The 19,173-nt window shown below is 39.7% G+C and overlaps 1 protein-coding gene and 1 long non-coding RNA gene across 2 annotated transcripts; both read left to right on the top strand.

Moving 5' to 3' along the window:
* Positions 1-6,019: 6,019 nt before the first annotated feature.
* Positions 6,020-12,861, top strand: LOC119735871 (T-cell surface protein tactile-like). Its single transcript, XM_038209814.1, has 5 exons — positions 6,020-6,050; positions 6,302-6,592; positions 10,501-10,815; positions 11,565-11,888; positions 12,812-12,861. The coding sequence occupies exons 1-5, from the start codon at positions 6,020-6,022 to the stop codon at positions 12,859-12,861; spliced, it is 1,011 nt and encodes a 336-aa protein (XP_038065742.1).
* Positions 12,862-13,565: 704 nt separating this feature from the next.
* Positions 13,566-14,781, top strand: LOC119735366. The gene is made up of 2 exons (XR_005272153.1): positions 13,566-13,855; positions 14,146-14,781. It is a non-coding gene; the product is annotated as an uncharacterized LOC119735366 (long non-coding RNA).
* Positions 14,782-19,173: the final 4,392 nt, after the last annotated feature.

Raw genomic sequence — 19,173 nt, 5'->3', positions numbered from 1 at the left:
GTTGCTTTAGTGTCGACAATTTAACGTCAGAATTTTACATAACAACAACGTCGAAATGTAGTTGGAATTTGGTCGGGAATATTACCAAACGTAATTTCAACCATGGTATGACGTTGTTTTGTCAACGTCTTTACAACGGCCTGAAAAACAACGTTTTATTATTGTTATTTTTGTGTTTCCTTTCGCGACGTCGCAATTCTGTCATGTTTTCAACCAAGATATGACGTTTGCTTTCTAACGTCGTTTCAACAACCCAAAAAACGACGTTGAATTGTGGTTGGCAGTTGGTTATAATATCCGACGTTGTACTTATGTCATGCTTTTAACTAAAATGCAGCGTCCGTTTTTGACGTTTTTTCAACGACTCAAAATGTGACGTTGAATTATGGTCGGCTGCTGGTTATAATATATGACGTCGTTATTTGGTCATGTTTTTAACCATGATTTTACGTCCGTTTTCTAACGTCGTGTCAACGAATCAAATAACGACGTTGACTTCTGGTCGTTTAATGGTTAAAATATTTAACGTCATTATTAAGTCACGGCTTTACCTAAAATATAACGTCCCGTTCTCTGACGTCTTTTCAGCGACTCAAAAATGACGTTGTATTGTGGTCGGCTGCTGGTTATTTTACATAACGTCGTTATTATGTCATGCTTTTACCCAAAATATAACGTCCGTTTTCTAACGTCGTTCAAATGACTCAAAATCGACGTTGTATTGTGGTTGGCTGTTGGTTATAATAACTGACGTCGTACTTATGTCATGCTTTAAACCAAAACACAACGTCCATTATCTGACGTCATTTCAACATCTTAAAAAGCGACGTTGAATTGTGGTCGGCTGCTGGTTATAATATTTGACGTCGTTATTAGGTCATGTTTTCAACCATGATATTACGTCTGTTTTCTAACGTCATTTCAACGAATCAATTAACGACGTTGATTTCTGGTCAGTGGATGGTTACAATATCGTTATGTCATGGTTTTACCCAAAATATAACGTCCGTTTTCTGACGGTCTTTTCAGCAACTCAAAAATGACGTTGAATTGTGGTCGGCTGTTGGTTATTTACATTACGTCGATAGTGTGTCATGGTTTCGACCAAAATATAACGTCCGTTTTTCACTTAATAAAATTTAAAAAGTCATTAAAGAATGCATGTGCAACGTCGTAATTCCCAAACGAAATTATTGATGTCCGGTCGTTAACATCATTGTTTAAACCAAAATATATCGCCCGTTTTGACGACTTTTTCACTTAGCTGCGGCGCGCGCCAATTATAATTGTCTTGGCCCAGAGCCAAGTGCCGCGCGCGCGAAAACCGTATAGCCCAAACGTATTACACGTAAGCATATGTATGCCCTGTGTGTGACCTCTTGCATTCCAACGAACTCCACTACTGTACGACTCTGGCCAGTTTGAATATCCGTTAAAACAACAGTCACAACTGAAGCAGCTTTGGGAAGAGACATATTGGCCCAAAGTGAACAAGTTTTGTGCACCTTTCAACAATATTGTCAAGATCTGGTTCTGCGATGGAGTACTGTTAACTTTGGAGATGTTCCCACCCCCGATCTTAACTTCAAGTCAAGATACGACATCAATATGTATAGGACAAGCACACTTCAAGATTTCGATTGAACCGCAATCAAGATGATCTGATTTTGCAATGTCTGAAAATGGTAAGTTTCAAACGTGAATGTTTCCGAGTTAGAGATTTGCAATTTCTTTGAAGGTCAAAAGTTTGGAAATTGTATCTCTATTATATCTATATTATGTTCCCTATCAGTCATGTCAGTTGTAACATTAAAATTCCATGGAAAGGACCTTAACTTCACTGTAGAAAGTTGTTAATGTTAGACTAGACATGTTGGATGCTATTGTCATTTCTTATTTTAAAAACAAAGTTACACTGTTAACGGTGCCCTTTATTTAAACATTGAAGAAGTAGAAAATCCTAACTAATCAGCAGTCATGCATGTTCTGCCCGCTTTCCATCATCATGTCCAATCTGTATTTAGGCCTAGGAAAAATGAGGTCATTTTAAAGTATATCTCAACATGAGACGAGTTTCCCACACGTACTGGGTTGATTGAAGATTTAGAATATTCAATTTCTTGTGAATTTAACTGCACCGCAACATATTCCGCATCCGGCCTAACTCAACTTACTTATTAACTTATACTAACTTATTTTTTACAGATATTTTGATACAGATACGTTTTCAATCTAGTTTTAAAAGTGTTCAGAGTTTGGGAATCACGTATGACGATACATTATGCCACTTTTCTTTTGTTGTGTACTCTATGTCATGTTTTGTTAATACCACGGCGTGTGAGGTGCTAAATAAATGTTAATTATTTTTTATAATTATTAAGAAAGTTACGGTGCTTGCAATTTTAAATTTTTCATTAATTAATTTCAGTAATATTCGTTTCTTAGAATCGCATGAAATTGCCCATTAGACTTAAAATAGGCCTATGCTTCGACTTGTCTTCTTCATAAGAACTATTTTTAATACTTATTTCGGATTTCTGAAAATTAAACTTTTGTTTTAATTATTTACGAGTCATCATTATTTTAAAAATGTGTTGGTATTCAAGAAAATTGACATTGTTGTTCATTTTTTTCCCTTTTCCAGCTCTCTGCTTTGGTCAGTTGAGGGAGACGAATACACTACCTAAGCCCTACTTTACGTGGCACCATGCACCATCAGGATCAACATCGACCGCCTGATGTCTTCTATACCTGCACAAATATTCACAAAAGAGATTAGAGATCATGTCTGTGTTGGTTGTGATTCAGTGTTTGATTCAACGGCTCAAACCGACGTCTATTTTTTTTTATTTCATGTCCAAATTAAGTTGAACTGTGGTAATGAAATCTGATGTCAAAATTGATCGGCCCATCAACATTGAACATTTGAAGCGTCTAATTGCCATTGTTTAAACCTGTCAGACTGACGCCACTATTTTGACTATTAACTAAAGTTAGAAAACTTAACACTGTTATTTCGGTTGTGTACTATGTGAACCTAGCCAACCAGTTGTGAAAAAAAATGAACAAGTTGTGTAATATTTTTACACTGTTGTGTAAACAACAGTTTACACAACAGGTTGCTAGGTTCATATAGTACATAACCGTTTGATTTTTACACAACCGAAATAACAGTGTTCAACGTCTACAAAAATTACATTTGCAACCATGTACTGACCTAACTTCAACCATGAAATCTGAACATTGAAAGGACGTTATTACGACGGTCAGATAGACGTCAATTTTGACCTCACTCAGACGTTATAATGTGGTCATTTTTCGACGTCTAAATAACTTCAACCGCGACGTCCTGTCGACGTCCATATAACCAGTCAAATCACGGTCAGACTGACGTCATAATTTGACTATATTCGAACGTTAGATTTCGGTCAGGTTTTCGACGTCTAAATAACTGACACTTTCAACCATATTCTGACCTAAATTCAACCAACAATCTGACGTCCTGTCGACGTCCATGTAACCAGTTAATCATGGTCAGACTGACGTCATAATTTGACTATATACAGACGTTAGATTTCGGTCAGGATTAGCAGTTAATCATGGTCAGACTGACGTCATAATTTTGACCACATACCGACGTTAGAATTTGGTCAGGTTTTCAACGTCTAAAAAACTTACACTTACAACCACGACGGCAACCAAAAAACAACGTCGGAGTTGGTCGGAATCTGACGTCAGATAGACGTTAAACCGACGAAAAATGCCTGCTGGGAAAGGGGACCGAGACCAAGACCGAGACCACAGCTTCCGAGACCGAGACCGAGAGCAGCAAAAAGTGGTCTCGAGACCTACAACACTGATTATTACTAGGCATGCTAGGGCCTAGCTAAGCTTTATTGTCATGATTGTTTTTGTTCCGAGATTACTTTTTACTACTTTTCCTTGCTCCATGTTTTTAATTAAGGCCCTGCTTAAAAAAAAAAGGTATATTTGAATGGGTACATGACTTACATGTTGCAACTAGCATGCTATAGCTTTTTAAACTTGTATCGCCTACCGAAACAATAAATATGACAAACTGAGACTGTTCCTAAATCTATCCTACTTCCTAGCAATATTTCGACTACTAACTGACTGGCAGTGACTAATCATAATTATGATGTACATGTACGTACAGTACATGTAAATGTACACTGTACACCTACGCGTGTGAATGTACAATGTACATGGTGTACATGTACATGTACAATATACATGCACTTAAGCAAGTTGCACAGTAAGGCATGGCTCGCATCATACAAAGAAAACGAAATTGGTCCCCTCAAAAACCCATCATTATTTGAAATGTACCGCTCCCCTTATAATTACCTGCAAATTTCTCTGGGTGATGGACAGATGGTTAACTTCAATGTAGGCATTGGTTTTAGCCCAACAAAAACCTCGGTTTCAAAGAAAAATAGGCTTTCCGGCGCGTATTTTGTACACGTGATTCTCACAGGTGGCCTCCGAGTGCGCAAGCACACCCCCTATCCAGTAGCTAACCACGCGACAGGAAGTAAACGTTGAGACCGTAGAGTTGAAAGTTGTACTCTTGTCTTTATTCCAAGAACTACTTTGCTCTTGCCTCGGCGGTAAAACTATATAACAGAGATTACAAAAACCTTATGTCAGTCCTCCATGTTAATAAGCACTTCAACTTCTTGTCAATAAAATTAAAAGGCCCTGAACATTAAACGGTCTCATGCTTAGACATTATAAACACACGTGTGAAAATGACTCGTTCATGAAAACCTAATGTAACACAGTTCACAGAAAAATGAATGTTATGTTACACAAAATCCCAATACAAGTACATGTACAGTATAGTCCCAAACCGTTTCATAAAATAAAGTGATTACATGTTTACCATGTCCAGCCATCTACATTAGAGAGGCAATAACGAAGACAACCACCTCATTGCATACAACGCGCAGGTTGAAAGCCTGGTACGAATTAAACACAAGAGGGCGCTATTTTTTCTACGCACGGACGTGTCATATCTTTGTAGTCCAAATAATGATATCCTACAATGTCCACCTTTGGATCTCTGATGCTGTGACATTTTCAAACAGGAAGTTAGGTGTTATTAATACAAACAATTACGTTTCTGATATATTTTCATACGTTATTTTAACTTCACATATATAATTTTTCCTCTCCGAACTTTATCAGTATTAACTTACCGTTTTGACTGATGACGCCATCAAATCCGAAATAATACTTCTTCTTTTTTTGCGCACATAGAATGTTTACTAAAATTTATCACACCGCTCAAGATACATTTTTGTAACAAAACAGTTGATTGTACTGGAAGGGATCTAATTTCGTGATCCTTTGTTTCTACATAAACATATCTTTTTTTTATTATTTTTGTATTGATGCCTGTAGTTTGGATTTGTGTAGTCGTTAAAATAAAGTTTTTGTATGCGTTTAAAAAAAAATCAGTTAAAAAGGCCATGGAATTTCCCGCAATTGGATACGTATCGTATCGTGTCGTATTGTATCGTATCGTATCGTATCTCATCTCATCTCATCTCATCTCATCTCATCTCATCTCTGGGCCATGACATGCACTCTGGATGGCATTTGGAAAGAGCATCTATATAATTGCTTTCCGGAAAAAAACATCGTCTTACTTTTTTCTATTCCGGCATATTGGTCAAAGTTTTGGTTTTCATAACTTTGTAGTACTAGATAGGCAATAATTTTTCTGAACACTTCCTTTCTGCACAGATTCACGTGACCGTGCATGACATGCACATAACTACATAACCCGCGACAAGTATTGTTTATACATTAGAAGCCACTGGCGTAAGTTTCGTCGGTGACTAGCTTGATATGTAAGTGACGTTCCTAAATTGTTTGGCTTCACTTCTTTACTTCGTTGCAACGCGTTGTAGTTGGTTCACTGATTTGGGACTACCGGACAAATTGAAGCTCTTTGGAAATGAATCAGTTGTGCGGGTTGATTTTTGTCTGCATGTTTGGTACTGCATGCCACGTTTCATGTGGTAAGGAAAATAATGCCGACAACATTTAGAATATTTGTCAAAGAAAAAAAGGTTTTGATCAGTATAAAAAAAAAAATCATTGAGATTTTTAAAATCCATTTGGATCAATTTAGTGTTAAGTCAACTGTTATTCCAACAAAAAGCCATAGATTCCGAAACAGGATAAACCATTTCGTAAATTCGGATTAGCGTTCACCGATGATGGTAATTTTGTCTGATTTTAGAATGTTGTTTCTTATATGTTTGCATAGAGACGATTTTGACGGCCGTGAAGGGAGAGGATGTGGTCCTGGAATGCAAGTTACCGGATTTGGCTGAGACTCCACCTTGCAGTAATGCAGGCATCCAATTCGAATGGCTTGCAGATAATGGGACCATTGCCGGATGTGCAAACACCAGTGCAAACTATACACTTAACAAGACCAGTGGAGCTTTGACGATCCCGCATGTTTCAGGGTCATTGAATGGCACACATTATCACTGTCAAGTGTTACAAGGAACGGGACCCCGCAAATATGCCGTAGAACTCATCGTGTTTAATGGTAAGTATTTCTATTATATGTTCATACTGATGGGGAAAAATAATGAATCACTATTTTAATTAATTATTCCGTTAATTTTTAATTAACGGAATTTTAATATTGACATAGTAAGGGATGATTAGCAAGCAATCTGAACCAGTCATTTCCTACAACAGGGTTAATGTTTTTGGAATCCATATAAAAGTGCTGTAGAGATGGAAATGTCATTATAAAGAGCACATGTATCATATGGAATGTTTAACTGAAGGGTTCATATGGTCGTGTCATAGTGCAAATAACGTCGTAACTCAGTTTTGAGTCAATCAAATTAGGTTTTGCCCTTCACCGACGTTTTTTTTTCAGTTTTGAGTCGTTTTGAGAAAAATGCATATGTTTGCGGCGGTGCGCTGAATGTTTGTGTTTCATTTAATCTGGAGATAAGGTTACCTAAAAATAAAGTGGTTTTTACTCATGATTTTAAATAAAGAATGTTTAAATGAGTGAGATCAGCATACAACGTTTGCTTGAGTCGACGCGCTATGTATTTTTGTCAAAACGTCGTAACTTGCCGAGATACGACATTGCATTAAAAAAACATTGAAGCCTCCTTACTTTAGTTCGTAGGGCTTAAATCGAGAAAAATCACGAAATATGTTTACTCTTATGGGGTGCCGTATGTTAATTTAAATATTTATTAGCGCATTTTGGACATGTTTTTACCATGGGTAATACCAATTAAGGCATGTAAACTATAAAATAAAAAAAAGTGTTGCCAAAATTCTATTTTGAAACATAGAGATAAGTTGTGAATGCATGTTCACCGAACAAACACGCAAGAACGGGATGCAGATTTTTGTTTCCCAAACTACATCCGCATACATGGTTGTTTAAAGCCCTCTACGATACTTTTATGATACGTAAGCAGGTTTACAATATTTTTTCCCTACGTTTTTGCAAGCAGTGCGATAGCTCAGTCGACACAGGGTTGTGATGTTGCAGCGCGAGGTTGCGGGCTCGAATCACCGCTTTCTACTCGATTTGTTTTTGTTGTTTTTTCTAGCCTGTGGATTCGGAGGATTTTTTTTAAATGGAAATAGAATCGATTTTTTTTTCTACTTTTATAATTTCTCCTCATAAATTCTTCTTACTTCATCTCAAGTAAAGTTCAAAATGCCAAAGCGTACACAACATATGCGGATGTCGTTTGGGAGAAGGAAAACAATCGCGGGGATGTCAATGGAATCATAACAATTATCCGATAATCCCCTGACAATATTCACAGATGGTCTGCATTATCTTTTGTTCACTGTTCCGTCGGTTTTCGTCCCTTGACAAAGTGACACTAGACGGGCGGGTCTGTCTTTTGTCTATCGTTCTAGCTGTCCTGGTCTATTCCCCATAAATAGCTGAGCACTTCTTGATGAGCTCTGGACTCCTATCATGACCTTGCATATTGCAATATTCAGAAGTGAAACCCAGACCATTATTATCAGAGACTAGAAAACCGCACAAAACCGTCGGGTACCCGGAGGTTGGATAAAGATGTCGTACCTAAAAGAACATGAATCTCAGTGACTATTAAGCAACCACGACCGTATGGCACTCTTCATACAGGGTGAGTCAAAAATGCGGAACCCTAACCCCAAACATTATATTTCATATTGAAAAAATGTGTAGCACCACAAATAATAATGATTGGAAAGCCAAATTCATAATCTACTTTCGGATGAAAAAAACATACTGAAATTGGTCAATCCGTTCAAAGAATATCTCCATTTAAACACAATGACCCTAAAACCTGTCTCGTCCAAAATCTTAGTGTAAACTTTAACAATATGCAAGAAAGTCCTTTTGAAGGCATTTTTTTTTAAGGAGATGTTATAAAGCATATTGTTTGCCCAACCAGGGTTGTTAATGAAGATATGTTGTACTACAGTTGGTGACAGTTGTTGAAACATATCGTCACCGACACCACAAAGTAACACTCCACGTGTTAAACCATTTTTTTTTTTTCGATTTTCTTTTCTTATCCTTTTTTAAACGGGGCCGTATCATAAGTCCGACGCCTCGTTAGTCTGAAATGTTGGGCTTATGAGGCGTCGGGCTTATGAGGCATAACATTTATTTATTTCGCCTCATAGGTCCGACGCCTCATGGGTCCGACGCCTCATAAGTCCGACGTCAGAAAAACGCGTCGTTTAGTTTGTTGGACTGACGAGGCGTCGGAGCTATGAGTCGTCGGACCTATGGGACGTCGGACTTATCGTCACCGTCACCAAACGAAAAACTGTGTGCATTTTCAACACTTTGTGTACTAGCGTAATTAACGAACGATGGAATGTTGTGTCTCGAAATTTGGTAATCATGTAGAGGACATCATAAAATGTTAGAATATTCAAAAACCTCAGATTTCAGAAAATCTCGGTTTTGGACGGATGTGTCACTTCGTCAAAACGGTGACGTTATGGGCCTTTATTTGGTTGGGGGATGCGATTTTGTCAGACTTATGAGGCGTCAGACCTATGAGGCGTCGGACTTATGAGCGGACCCTTTTTAAATGTTATTCATCAAGGCCTACCATTGCACGAAGTTTCAAAGCTTTAAGAGCTATTTATCCATGGCAACTTTTGCGCAAAAGTGATAATTTTCGTTTTCACGAAGTAACACTCAGGTTCCATTTAAAATTCAATGCATGGCGCGCACTCATGCTCAAATGTGAGCAAAAAACGTTTTCACGAAGTAACAATCTCCTTGTATGAGCGCGTGCGCGCTGACCTGAAGTTGCACTTTCCTCGTGTTATATACATTGAAGGGTGATACTTCGTGAAAACGAACATTTACAGTTTCGCAGCTTTTTCGGTTTCACGAACTAACACTAATTTTTTCTCTTATTTCTTGTTGAATTAATACACAAACGGGTGAAAAACAGCAGCGTTAATGAGTTCAATTTATCAAGTGTCTACAACGAGAAACCACAAAGACGCCAAGTGTTGTTTTAAAAGGCGTTCAAATTTAGATGCCGTTTTCTCCGATTGCTAGTTCTTACTGGTATACATGGGTGTTACTTTGTGGTGTTGCTGACGATATATTCTGTGACATTTTCTTTGCTGTTCCAAACAGTCAAAACACACAATATAATATATTGTGTGTTTGACTGTTAGGAACAGCAAAGAAAATGACCTTTGGGTTTTTATGTTGGACTGGACGAGACAGGTTTTAGGATCATTACGTTGAAATGGTGATATTCTTTGAACGGATTGAGCAATTTCAGAATTTTGTACATCCTAACGTAGCTTATGAAATTGGCTTTTCAGTCATTATAATTTTTTTTTTTTTGGTGCTACATTTTTTTTTAAATATGAAATATATTTTGGGAGGTTTGGGCTCTGCTTCTTTTGACTCACACTGTATAATTACGGAGAGACACGACGTTTTTGCTTGCACGTTCAGTCTCGCAGTCAATATACGATCTTATGACTTTAAATCCATTACGTCATAATGACGCACTTTCTTGTTATAATCTATGGGCAAATCTTAACAAAAAAGAGTACACAAAAAGCAGAATTTTGACAAATGCGGCAGTTACGACATTTTACGCTGACACGACGATATTATGTTTCACGGAAGAAGGACGGGGGAGTTCCCACTGCCGACTGGTTTCTTTAATAGAACCATAATAGAAGTCAATGCATTTATTTAAACGGGTGCCCACTCATGTCCATTTCCTTCATTGAATTGTGGATATGAGTAAAAGGAGAGATTGGAAAAGGGGGGAGGACTCTCTAAAGCTTTAAGTGTGGTCCAGCTAACCGGCCTCTCCGTATAAAAAAATATACAAAGCTTTTGATGGCCGCTCCTCGGTGTTTTTATCGTAAAGTCTCGCACAACTTGAAGATTCCCCATTAGCATATTTGTGTTCCTCCATGCAGGGACAGCAATTACTGAAACAACTTCCATGTTGAACGGGATAGTAGGAGGGGGTATCGCTTTGGAATGTTTCGTCAAAAGAGTTCCATTGGGCTTTCCGCACATTACCTTCAAGTGGTTGCTTGGAAACAAACTCTTGCACGATGTGTGCACAGACGAGGGCAGCACTAAGACAGGGAAGTATGACTATCACCATGACAACTACGGTTGCAATTTGACGATTAACAACCTTGAGTTAACTGATGAGGGGCGCTACAGATGTGAAGCTCGGTATTCGGCTACGACGGTGTGGAAAAAAAAATCATTGACAGTTAATGGTAAGTCGAAACTGGATACAGCTGTTTTAATTGAAACATGGTATTCCCATTGTGTAGTTGCTGGTGATAATCTTGCGGTCTAAATCTAGGTTGGATGGTCCAGCAGCCTCGATAAATGACATAACTTAGGTGACACGATGTTCCGTAAAAGTTTTTATGTGCGCGCGCTGATCTGACCTATAAGGAGTTTAAAACTGTATAGGTGCGCATGCCGAAATTCACGCATGCCTCCAATAAAAGTGAAAACGCGTGCAACAGAATTGTGAGGGTGACGATTTCCCATTTAAACTTTCAAAGTCTGGTCGACGCATAGGTCGACCAAAGAAAATCGGTAGTTGGCTTTCTATGGATTGCCTTGAAAAAAAACCCCTAGTTTTACTTAACAGAGAAGTGGTTTTCAAAGAAGGTGTTCGCTGGACGTCTAATCAGTATGTTTCGAAATCTGACCACTATCCATGTTTCTCAGTCAATGTAGCAAGATGATAGGTTGCTTATACTTTACGGAGCACACTGTTCTCAGAACCAATTCACTGTCCAGACGCAGTCATGTATGCGCAAGACTATTGTGGGTTGCTCTTTTGCGACCTTGACTAAAAACATGGATACTATAATTCAGAAGACTTGATCGATACATTGAAGAGCCTATTTGGCAGAGTTGCTGAATGCTGTATTTCTACTGAAGTTCTCTAATAACTATTGCCGTTCCTGTTGGTTTTGTCCTGATGCAAGTTGTAATGCTTTTCCCGCAGTGCCACCCAAAGATGTGTACATCATCAACGCCAACACCGGCGAAGTTTATAGCGGATACGTGCTCATCAGACTGGACACCGACCAGCGCTTCACCTGCCTGGCCACAGACACTAAACCCCCGGCAGAAATCACCTGGACACTCGCTGGAAAGAACAGAAGCGGCGAGACGAGGGTAGTTGGTACGAGATTGTACAACACCAGCAGCACGTTTACCGTGCCGTCGTTTCAGCCTGGTCAGCGGGAGAATCTAACGTGCACGGCAACTGGAGCAGGAGGGAAGGTGGTCACGAATATTCGGTTGCTCGGCCACTATGAAAAAACAGGTATTTTTGTTGTCCTTCTGTCTATTCTTCGTATTTTTGTATCGTTTTCTCAAATTCGTTGAATAACCCGGTAAAACACTATTGCGGGCGACTACGAAAAAAGCTTATACGGTTGCACTTTAAATAAGTCGCACGTGTTCACAAGAGCTTTTAGTGTTGTTTTTTTTTTGTGTTTTTTTAGAGGGGGGGGGGGTTCTGGGCAACATTGTGTTATGTATATATTTCGTTACAAATGAACATAATGTGATTAAACAATTTTCAAAACAGCAACTGTAATTGTTAGGAAAGATCCTACACTCTTAAAAATACGTGGTTATTTTTTCCGTGGTCAAATTTATTTGACCACTTCCGTGGTTGATTTGCAAAAAATTTGACATCCACTTGGTCAATGTAGTAACCCCGAATAACCGTGGTCAAAAAGCATACACTCACGCATGCGCACAGTGCGCGGCGCGGAAATTTCCACTTCATTGTCCGCCATCTTTGTTGCTCGATGTGCCGATGTTTCGTGGATCAGAATCAGCTTGTTCAAACAATGTAAGTCAGTTTTTATATTTATTTCGAAGTAATACAACTTTTCATTGAGTAAAAACGCCCGAGCCGTTAAGGTCTTTAATGTAACGCCGAAAAAAAGGGACATATATTCGTTCAAAGTTCCGCTTCTGTGCTGCTGCGGGTAGGCTAGGCCGCGCCTATGCTATGTTCATGATGGTCAACCATGTCAACAGCGATTTAACATACATGACATAGGCCTACATGACATAGGCCTAGCTCGTCATTGATTTAACGTACGTTACCGTCATGCATAATGTGCCTCCGCATTGACAGTTGAACTTACGTTATCAGCGGGCAAATTATTCCATTTTGTGTGCCTCGTTTACCGAAATTTGTTGTAAATTCAAGTGTAAGAACTGTCATCGTAGCCTACTTGGCCACAGACCTGACGTACAAGCCTACTTGGCCACAGACCTGACGTACAAGCCTACTTGGCCACAAACCTGACGTACCTGACGCTCGTACGCGAGCCAGCTCGTACGCGAGCCAGCTCGTACGCGAGCCAGCTCGTACGCGAGCCAGCTCGTACGCGAGCCAGCTCGTACGCGAGCCAGCTCGTACGCGAGCCAGCTCGTACGCGAGCCAGCTCGTACGCGAGCCAGCTCGTACGCGAGCCAGCTCGTACGCGAGCCAGCTCGTACGCGAGCCAGCTCGTACGCGAGCCAGCTCGTACGCGAGCCAGCTCGTACGCGAGCCAGCTCGTACGCGAGCCAGCTCGTACGCGAGCCAGCTCGTACGCGAGCCAGCTCGTACGCGAGCCAGCTCGTACGCGAGCCAGCTCGTACGCGAGCCAGCTCGTACGCGAGCCAGCTCGTACGCGAGCCAGCTCGTACGCGAGCCAGCTCGTACGCGAGCCAGCTCGTACGCGAGCCAGCTCGTACGCGAGCCAGCTCGTACGCGAGCCAGCTCGTACGCGAGCCAGCTCGTACGCGAGCCAGCTCGTACGCGAGCCAGCTCGTACGCGAGCCAGCTCGTACGCGAGCCAGCTCGTACGCGAGCCAGCTCGTACGCGAGCCAGCTCGTACGCGAGCCAGCTCGTACGCGAGCCAGCTCGTACGCGAGCCAGCTCGTACGCGAGCCAGCTCGTACGCGAGCCAGCTCGTACGCGAGCCAGCTCGTACGCGAGCCAGCTCGTACGCGAGCCGGGCACAAGTAATGGACATGCGGGCTAGGCTTATGTGTAATTTTAGTCAGTGAAATGGTCTTCCAATGTCCCAAGAATAACATTTTTGACAAAAACATACTGTGTGTGTTTTTATTTTCAGCCCTGGCTGACTGGTGACCATTCCTGCAATGATCTGGATGATTGACTGATAGATGCGTCCAACATCATGAAGACAACCTGTAGAGGGCCAGCTGTCATGCTGGTTATTGCATGCTGTTCAGCTTGTGTTAATGCTACTAAATTTAAGGTAATTATTCTTCATGTGTACAACAATGAGGTTTTCGAATTAGTCATACGACTGTGGATACATTCTGAACATCAATGAAGTAATTTTGTATCACAAACATGAACATTAAATGTACACACATGTTTACAATGCACATGTAATTTTTAGATTAAAAAAGTGAATTACTGAGTGAAAGTATTTTGTCTATCAGTCATATGCAACTCAAATTTCAAACTGATGCAACAAAAACATTAAATTTACTTCCAGAAGTATTTATTAAGTTCCCTTTTTTTTTTTTTTTTTTACTTTAGGTGTCCAAACAGTGAGTGAATGTCAGCGACAACCTTCAACACGAGGATGCAAACCAAAGATAGACGGGTCCTACAGTGTTCAGTCAGTTCAAACCAAACTCTCTACTGTAAATAGACCTCACAAATTTTGTTTCATTTTTTTTTAAATTTAGCAGAAAATACTTAAAGAAATTCTAATTATTGACTGAAAACCATTTTTGTTTAATCCTGACATTATCTTTGATTATGTGGATTAGGTGACACAAGTGTTAGCTTTTGCATACTTGAGATTTTTAAAATGTACTGAAAATGTACCACAATCATTAAATAATTGCAGCTACATGCACAACCTGACAGTTCATTTTCAATGATTACAATGCATACATGTATGTACCTGAATGCTGTATTCTGTGCAAGTTGGTTAAAATAATCAGCTATATAATAGACTGGTGAAACAAACTGTTCACACCATCAATTTATTAATGAAAAACATCTGTGTGCTGTTAAATTGTACTTGTAACATTTGGTGCTCATATGTCTCTAAAAAAATGAAAGAATTGTTTGTACTAAGAGAGTCAACTGCATTCATTTAAAAAAAGTTAACAAATGTATAAGGATATTCGGAATTTATTAAAGAAAAATGTGTATTGAAGATAACGCACTCTTAAAGCATTCTTTCTCATGTCTAAGTTTCCCTTCGTTGAATTTTAGGTGTTTCATTTTAAGTGCACCATTTCAGGATTACTTGTAGAATTATTTAGTCCATGATTTTTTTTTTTTTTTTTTTTGAACTCGAAATCGGGTTGCGAAATTTTAACCACGGGAATTGGTCAAAATGGCTGACCACGGTAATGGGGTTAAATTGACCACGGAATTGGGTTAAAATATGACCACAATGGGGTCAAATATCGACCAAAATACGTGGTTATTTATACTGACCACGTCAGGTGGGGTCGTTTTGACCACGGATATCGTCGGTGCATATTTGACGACGGGAACGTGGTTAAAAATGACCACGACGTGGTTACTTTTTAACCACGTATTTTTAAGAGTGTACTTGATTGCAAATAACAATATCAAACATCCTGTGAATCATAGCGCCTGGTATGCTGTTGCTTTCAAGAAAATATTACTGGTATATAGTAACGGACCGAAACATCTTTCAACTGTTACATATCTTGCAAGCAAGCAGCTATAAATTTCTTGCATATTCTCGTACTCATGTACATGTAGGGCTATTTTATGTTTTAGATAATAATATTTGTACTTTTTAATGCAGTGGTAACACTGATTATCTTTTGGGTTTTTTTCTGAGTGTATGCGTTCTGACAGTTTTGTTGCTAGCTCCATTTCTTTCTTGAGAAGAAAAACAACTGACAGTGTTTGGAAAAAAGGCCATCACATTGTTTGTAGAATTTTAAAAAAGGTTTTAAGAACGGTTGGATTTTAAAAACATAATTATTAAGGTTTTTTTCAGTATGAATTGCAATACTGTATTGTCACCAGCAACCTGAAAATAAGTTATCAGAAATACGTTTTCTCAGCAATGTAAAGTATGTGATATTCTTTGACATTTTGACTCGAATCTGATTGACGTATTAAAGATGGAAGGGGGGAGTTTGAAACTACAGGGCCATCCCAAAACAACAACGGAGATTCCGGATCAACAATTAACACACCGAGTGAGTTTATGTTTTAATTTGTGCCTTACGCTTTTCACGCATTTTAAAACGGCTAATGTTATCAACTAAGGATAAACGCGGAAACTGGGTGTAAAATGTAAGGACTCTGATTGACCATACAAAATATGAGCTTTTAAGCCCGCGGCACACTAGAGGAACGTGCTGAGCAAAAAGTCATTCGAGGCCGTTTGCTCATTAGCACGTAACTCACAAAATATAACCGTGTTCGGTGGGCTGGGTTTGCTGAGTTTTCTGCCTGGCGAGGCTGAGGCTAAAATATATTTCGTTTGATTTCGTTTGCATCGCAAGGCGAACAAACTCACCGTGAACTAGAAGTATTAGCTAGCCAATGAAAGCACTCTATTCTTGTGTGTCGGTCGCGTGATTATACATATTGGGACAAACGCACTTAAGAGGATTTGCACAGACTTGTATGACTCGTGACTCAGACTCGAGTCCGACTCGAGTCACATTTTTATTGACTCGGACTCGGACTCGAGTCACTTTGACTTACAACTCGGACTCGGACTCGGGGCTACGGACTCGGACTTGGACTCAAACTGATGACTTGTGGCTCGACGGAAATTACCGCACTGCACACACGTTCAAGTCGATCGTTTTCTCTACTGTGCAATACATGTACAGGGCGCTCGATGCGGAGCCTGCGTGGCCGTGGCCGGTTATCGATATATTGATTAAAGAAATCAATGTACCGAAACTTGTACCCCGCCGTCCGCACGTAATACTGCATGGGTGCAAGATTGATAGGGTAAGGTACCAGACTTCTCTTGTCAGACGTGCAGTCGTTCACACGTGTATTGTTGTCGCATCGCGATAACGCGAGGTGACTCGTGACTCGGACTTGGACTCGACCTTCGTGACTCGTGACTCGGACTCGACCTGGATGACTCGGGACTCGGACTTGGACTCGAGAAATGTGATTCGGACTTGGACTCGATGTTTCGTGACTCGAATACAAGTCTGGATTTGCACAAACAAATGTCACGTGTACAGAGTACGCAATTACATAATATTGGCTAGTTACTCTTTGTAGCTCGGCATGAAGATCAGCTTGACTGCACACGTTGAGGTTTCGCCTCGCGAGGCAACAGAAGGAAGCTCTCGATCGTGTGCGGCGGGCTTTTTGGCGAAGAGTATCAGCCTGACTGGCAAATTGCCTTTAAGTTAGATATTTTTGTAAATGTTGTATATACCTTTTGCTCTATCGAACCTCGTTTGTCAGTATTTATCTTCATTGTTACTTCAATAATGTTGCAACAGGTGATATATGGTTGACATCTGCTCAAAATAATGACATCGTTGTTAATAGGCAAACAGCAAAAAGCAATACCATTGGGATTAAGAGTCACTAAAGAAATGTGGTTTAATGAACGCGCATATCCATGTATGTTTATTTTTATTTTGTTTATAAATTGGTTATTTATAGGCAGTGTATAGGCCAACATGTGTAATTGTATATGTACGTTTTAGTTGTTTTTACTTTGTATTTGTTTCGTGTCACGTCGACGTCAAACCAGTCCAAACCTCGATTTCAAAACAGTGTTTTGTGATATCGTAAGCACAGAGATATGAACTTAAATACGAAGAAGTTTCTTTTTCAGTAAGCTTCAAGAGAAAACCGGCAGTTTAGGTATATTGATTATTATAGGATGACTATTTTTGGCTATACTTATGACATTTTGTTAATTTTGAATCCCATTTTATATTCAAACAATGACAATGCTTTCAGTTAACCAATATCGGGCTGCTATTGTGTACCAGTACATTGTTGACCCTTGTTCTCACAGATTTGTTGTGGCTAGCTTGTAAAGCAGATTGTCCGACACAAATCGCGACAAACTAAACTTACAGATTTGGCAAATGAACGTGGTTAAAAATGATTTTAAAAATGGTGATCAATATGATATTCTATTTAAACTGTCATCCTTTTGATTGGTTTTTGACAACAGTTGTCCTGGGGGTATTGAATAATAAACGACTGAGTGATTTGACAAATATAGGAATTGCTTAATCGCAGGTTTACATCGCAATGGGTATCAATTAATTGACTCTGTGTACATTGAAACGATAATCATTTATTTTATTTTTTTTTCCAATTCATTTTCAGAGCCCTCGATGGAGAGTCAGTCGACTTTGATTATCGTTGCGGTCGGTATTGCAGCTACTTTGCTGCTGGTTCTTGTTGCGGCGATCGTCTACTGGAATCGCCAAAAGAGTAAGTTTATTGTAAACCAGGTTTATCGTAAACCCTTCTCTATTGGGTTCTTACTATCGAGCTCAGTATCTACTGCTGTTTTTATACTAATGTACTGCAGCCCTCTTCTGATATGCTTCTCCTGTGTACCTCTGTCGCTGTGTTGCACCGTAGCTGCTAAAGAATAATTGCAGCAGCTCTTCTGTTCAGTACCAGCTGCTAGTAATAATATGTTGATATTCAATACCTTTGGACTTATACAAACGTTGCGTCATCAAGCAGTTGAACTACGTAGGAACCTCGTGTTTCTTTTAAATCTACGGTGGACATTTAAAATAGTCCTTTTTGCCAAATACTGGGGACGCCACATATTAAATGAATGTGATAGTAATCAATAACAAACAAGTGCTTTTATTTGGTGGTTGGTTACAGTAGTTTGGGTATGGGTGAAGTCCAATCCCAAGTCAAGGCAAATATCAGGTGCAGTTGCCTGTTACTTCAGTCCATATAGCAATCTTGAAATGTTTTACTTGAGGCTTGAAAGCTAAACAAAACTGTGGATAAGGCCCCCCCCCCCCCAAAAAAAAGTCTCCGGTTGCTGGTATGCGCGCGCGTCGCCGTAGCCATGCGCGTCGGCAAAATGAAAAAGGTTTTTTTTTCAATGAAAGATGATGTCTCAAAGCCGCCAAACTCACTGGTTTGACTGGAATCCTGCTGCTGCACAATTTGAACGTGTTTTTAGATTGGATTATGGTCGAGAATAAGCTTTATGTGGCCTCTCTGGACTCCCATATATTTGCACTAAGTTTAGTCGGGCACCATTTGCAGTCATCAGCCGACATTTGAAGCAAAAACATTACGTAAAAAAAATAAAGCCGCGTCGCGGCACCACTTTTTGGGCAAGCTCCATACCAGAAACCGGATACTTTTTTTGGGTTGGCCTAATCGAAACAATATTGTTGATTTTCCAGAATGTGCTATAATCATAGTTGCGTTTTGAATTAAAAATCCATTTGAATTCGTTGCACCAGGAAACGGATTCATCTGGTATAGGCAATTGTCCGCTTACAAATCGGATCTGGAGCTGATTATAATTTTTTATGAGTTTCGTTTATTGTGGGTTAAAGTGTACCATCGAAAACTAACGGAAGT

The sequence above is a fragment of the Patiria miniata genome, unplaced genomic scaffold (genome assembly GCF_015706575.1).
Source record: "Patiria miniata isolate m_02_andy unplaced genomic scaffold, ASM1570657v1 HiC_scaffold_29, whole genome shotgun sequence".
Taxonomy (NCBI): Eukaryota; Metazoa; Echinodermata; class Asteroidea; order Valvatida; family Asterinidae; genus Patiria; species Patiria miniata.
This window is presented reverse-complemented; position numbering and strand designations above follow the sequence as displayed.

Excerpts from the sequence above, each read along its gene's own strand:
- LOC119735871 (XM_038209814.1), top strand. The coding sequence starts at position 6,020 with ATGTTTGGTACTGCATGCCACGTTTCATGTG. Across the intron at positions 10,816-11,564 it reads AAAATCATTGACAGTTAATG|TGCCACCCAAAGATGTGTAC; the intron begins GTAAGTCGAAAC and ends CTTTTCCCGCAG. Across the intron at positions 11,889-12,811 it reads CGGCCACTATGAAAAAACAG|CCTACTTGGCCACAGACCTG; the intron begins GTATTTTTGTTG and ends CTGTCATCGTAG.